The following is a 5,000-nucleotide window of genomic DNA, read 5'->3' as shown; positions in this document are numbered from 1 at the left end:
CTCTGTCCCTCCCTCTCCCTATCCGTCTTACACACGCGCACATATATATTATCACGAGAAAATGAACAAATATCAAAGTACAGTCAATTCCAAATATCCTGAAAAAAAACAAGCTATATGAAATATCCCAATCTAGATTACTTAACCACAAGGGACACCGGATTTATAAATTCAATTATCATCTACCCATCGCCGCCCCCCTCTCCCCCCAAAAAACGAAAGAAAAAAAATAGAATCGATTTGCAACATCTTTTTTTATTTTTTTATTTTTTTACCAGATATATATATATATATATATATATATATATATATATATATATATATATATATATATCCCGTCTACCACTCCACCATGAAGAGGGATACAAACCATCTGTCACATCACAAAAAAACTATTCCAATTCATAACCCATTATACAATAACCTAAATTCAGTGTCGTTAAGGTTAGTTACCCTCAAACTTCAACCTTAAGTCGAGTCGAGACGGTGTGACCTTGACACAACACTCGGCATCATGATAAAGTGTCATATCATTTATTATTCAAAAAGCCACATCGGTATTTGTCAACAATGCAATCGGCCTGGACTGTGTTATTTTATCCCAGTGTACAGATTGGTTTACAAATATCAAATCAAAGCTGCATGACATTCCTTTTCATTATATAAAAAGTGCATGGCGTTTCATAACAATACGAAAACTAAAGGCGTACTACATTCCCTGATATCAAAACATCACATTCCATAACAATGGATGACATTAGATAACGATGTTAAAAAAACCAAAAAAAAAAACAGAGGCTAAAGCCTACCTGGGGAAGTATGTTTTTTTGTGCGTGGTTTTTTGTTTTTTTTTTGGGGGTTTTTTTGTTGGTTATTTATTCCATGTGGTATTCCTTTGTATAATCACTAACCCCCCCCCTAAAAAAAAAAAAAAAATTAAAAAAAGAGAGAAAGAGATAAAAAAAAACAGTAATTACCACTTAACCATTGCATATTATCCAAACGACCACCCATGACAAATAATGAAAACCCCGCCATGGACATTCATGACAACCAGTTCGAATTCTACCTCTTGTGTCATGGAGGAGAGTCTGTGCCTTCTCCAGGTGACTAGTCCCAGACCTCGGGTGCTAAGGCTGGAGGGAAAGAGGGAAGCTTGGGAAGCGGGGAATCGATATGCCAAGATTGCATGTGTATAAAGGTTCGTCTCCGGCTTGCCAATAGCTCCCTCTTTTGGCCCTCCCGTCTCTCAGCCTTTCTTCCTCGTCTCCGCCGTCGTGGAGATATGGGGTACCTTCCGCACGCCTCTCGCACTTCATTTGTTCCGTCACTTGCAAAGGTGAAGAAAGTATGCGTGCTGTTCTTTGGTTTTGTAATTATGCCACGTGGATTCGTGGAATAAGCTAGTATAATTGATTGGGTAGGTTGTGTGTGTGAGGTGTGTGTAGTGTCGGTTGGTGTGTGTTGTGTTGTGTGTGTCACTTGTGTGTGTAGTGTGTGTGGGTGTGGGTGTCGTGTGTGTGTGTGTGTTATTTACCAATATTAATTATCACGAAGAGCTTTGAAATTCGTAATGATGCGATTGTAGACGATAAGTCGGATTCAGATTAAATAAAAGACTGGATACTTAACGTTTTCCTGTGAAACATTGGTTCACTTTTCTGACATTAATAAAAAAAACTAAAAAAAAAAAAAAAAAAAGTATTAGGAGGATTGCTTCTGCGCGGGTTTTAGGTTTTTTCATTGGATGTTTCGCATTCGGCATCCTGGTATCCTGTAAATTGATTCAATGTTCCATAGATAAGCGGGGAACTGTTGGTATTATTGGGGTTGAAAACGTTGTGTGGTTGATGTATTGATCACGCGTGTGGTTTTTATGAGTCGCTTGGGGTGTGTATGTTGTTGTAAGAGTAAGCCTATAAGCGATCGGGCGAGGGGAGGTGGGCGCGCGCGATAAGTGAGTGTCTGCATGGACACGGCGAGAAGGGGAGCCAGACAATAGACGAAACGGCGGGACGCAATCGCCGTCTCGGCTGTCTCACGCCCTATTTAGCAGCACTGCCGAGAAGCAACGGTCTCTCCTCGAGGAGAAGGAAGAGAAGAGAGGGGAAATAGGGAGAGAGAGAAAGTGACGGAAAATTAGGGAAAGAAAAAAGAGGAATAATTTGACCAGAGGAAGAGAAAGGCAAAGACAAAGGAAGCAGCCGAAGGCAGGGAAAGAAGCGGACGAAAATGAATACGAGAAGAAAAGGGGCAACAGAGAGAGAGTACTAGAAGCGAAGGCGAGAGAGAAAATGAAAAGGGGGAGACAGGGCACGATACACCCTAAACCATTCCCGAATCTATCCCTTACCGCCTGCTCTCGACGCCGACCACACTCCTCCCCCCTCTTTTTTCGTTCTCCATCACATTTTCTCCCTTTTTTGCCCTATCGATCAGGATCACCCTATTTCTCCCTCCCCTTTTTCTTCTCTCTTCCATTCCCTTTTCCTATCCCTATCCCTATCCCTCTCCCCCCTTCTCCTCTCCTTCTCCCCTTCTCTCTCTCCCATTTCCCTTTCTCCTCTCCCTCTCCCTCTCCTCCCCTACTCCCTCTCCCCACTCCCTCTCCTCCCCTTCCCCTCTCCCTCCCCTCCCTTTCTCCTTCTCCTCCCCCTTCCCTCTCCTCTCCTCCCTTCTCCCTCTCCCTTATCCCTCACCCTCTCCTCCCCTTTCTCCTTCATTCTCCCCTTCTCCTCTCCTCCCCTTCTCCCTCTCCTTCTCCCTTTCCCTCACCCTCTCCTCCCCTTCTCCCTCTCCTCCCCTTCTCCCTCTCCCTCTCCCTCTCCTCCCCTTCTCCCTCTCCCTCTCCCTCTCCTCCCCTTCTCCCTCTCCTCCCCTTCTCCCTCTCCTTCTCCCTTTCCCTCACCCTCTCCTCCCCTTCTCCCTCTCCCTCTCCTTCTCCTCCCCTTCTCCCTCTCCCTCTCCTTCTCCACTGCCTACGACCAGACGCTTCATATTATGTCACCACGTCGCCTCGGTCAATGAAGCATCGACGGACCGAGAATTTGTGTGATTGCGTCATTGGCTTGCGTACATGTTGAAGATGATGTTTGTTTTCTTTCTCTCTCTCTCTCTCTCTCTCTCTCTCTCTCTCTCTCTCTCTCTCTCTCTCTCTCTCTCTCTCTCTCTCTCTCTCTTCTTTCTCTCTCTCTCTCGCTCTCTCTTTCTTTCTTTCTCTCTCTCGCTCTCTCTCTCTCTCTCTCTCTCTCTCTCTCTCTCTCTCCCTCTCTCTCTCTCTCTCTCTCTCTCTCTCTCTCTCTCTCTCTCTCTCCCCTCTCTCTCTCTCTCTCCCCTCTCTCCCCCCCTTTCTCTCCCCCTCTCTCTCCCCCTCGCTCTCTCTTTCTTCCATTCTCTCTCTCTCTCTCTCTCTCTCTCTCTCTCTCTCTCTCTCTCTCTCTCTCTCTCTCTCTCTCTCTCTCTCTCTCTCTCTCTCCCGTTCTCTCTCTCTTTTTTTGAGGGGGGGGGGGGGGCGTTTGTATTGTATTTACTATTTGTTTCGGTTATCGGTATCGCTTCTGATTATATCTATCATTTATCGCAGTAAGCAAGATTTTATAATTTTATAATGGTTAAGAAAGTATGGTGAAAAGCACATGGAAAAAGAGGGGGATAAATGAAGGAAGATGAGGAGGAGTAACAGAAGGAGAAAGGAAAGGAGGAGAAGGAGGAGGAGGATAGAGAGGAGAAGGAGGAGAAGGAGGTGAAGGAGGAGGAGGAGGAGATGGAGGAGATGGAGGAGATGGAGGAGGAGGAGGAGGAGGAGGAGGAGGAGGGGGAGGAGAAGGAGGAGGAGGAAGAGAAGGAGGAGGATGTAAAGGAGAAGGAAGAGGAGAAGGAGGAGAAGATGGAGTCGAAGATGGATGATTAGGAGGAGGAGGAAGAGGAAAATGAGGAAGAGGAAAATGAGGAAGAGAAGGAGGAGGAGGAAGAGGAAAATGAGGAAGAGGAAAATGAGGAAGAGAAGGAGGAGGAGAAAAAAAAGAGGAGGAGGAAGAGGAAAATGATGATGATGATGAGGAGGAGGAGGAGGAGGAGGAGGAAGAGAAGGAGAGGGAGGAGGAAGAGAAGGAGGAGGTGGAGGTGGAGGAGGAGGAAGAAGAGAAGGAGAAAAAGAAGAAGATCAAAGAAAAGGAAGCGAGTGATAGAGAGACAGAGAAAGTGAGAAAGTGTGTGAGAGAGAGAGAGAGAGAGAGAGAGAGAGAGAGAGAGAGAGAGAGAGAGAGAGAGAGAGAGAGAGAGAGAGAGAGAGAGAGAGAGAGAGAGAGAGAGAGAGAGACGAAGCAACACGACATAAAAACGAAAAGAACCCACACGCACACACACAAAAGTGGAAGAAGAAGAAGAAGAAGAAGAAGAAGAAGAAGAAGAAGCAAAGAAAGAAAAAAAAATATATATCTATACATATAACCCGCCACAACCACCAGCAGCAACAATGATAACAACAACAACAATGATAACAACAACAAAAACCCATAGGCCTACTTACAGCAAACACCGCATTCTGCAAACCGAAAGGGATGGGCGTGAGGCGCGTGATGGCGATGACTTTGAAAGCCTGACTCCCGCCCAACACAGACAGAAGGGCGCGCAAGACTCTCGAAGTCATCACACGTCGTTGGAGGAACTGAGATAAAAGGCGATGAATGATTATCTGATGACTGGTGATAATTAGTGATGACGAGGGGTGGTTATGGGAAAAGGGAAGAAATTGTGCATGGTTGTGTGATGACTGGTGATGACTGTTGATGGTTATCGCAAAAAGGGAGGGGTGATGAATGAGTTTGTGATGACTGGGGATAACTGGTGATGGTCATCGCAAAAAGGGAGGGGTAATGAATGAGTTTGTGATGACTGGTGATTGGCGAGAGGTAGAGAATTATTTTGTGATGACGAGTAATTAGTAATTAATGATAGTGTGATGACTGGTCATGTTTATGGTAAAAGCGAGAGGTGACGAA

General features: G+C 45.4%; 1 protein-coding gene across 1 annotated transcript in view; it reads right to left on the bottom strand.

Annotated features, from left to right (window-relative positions):
* The window catches only part of LOC125047107 (transmembrane protein 64-like), a gene marked incomplete at its 5' end in the record, with an annotated part of 41,273 nt that overhangs the window by 21,154 nt on the left and 15,119 nt on the right, over nucleotides 1-5,000 (bottom strand). The window contains one exon of the mRNA XM_047645216.1: nucleotides 4,529-4,666. Within this exon, the coding sequence (XP_047501172.1) occupies nucleotides 4,529-4,666 (138 nt within the window). The remainder of the gene's footprint in view (nucleotides 1-4,528; nucleotides 4,667-5,000) is intronic.

Source organism: Penaeus chinensis, chromosome 40 (genome assembly GCF_019202785.1).
Source record: "Penaeus chinensis breed Huanghai No. 1 chromosome 40, ASM1920278v2, whole genome shotgun sequence".
Taxonomy (NCBI): domain Eukaryota; kingdom Metazoa; phylum Arthropoda; class Malacostraca; order Decapoda; family Penaeidae; genus Penaeus; species Penaeus chinensis.
Note: the sequence above shows the minus strand (reverse complement) of the source record. Positions and strands in the feature narration are given on the sequence as shown.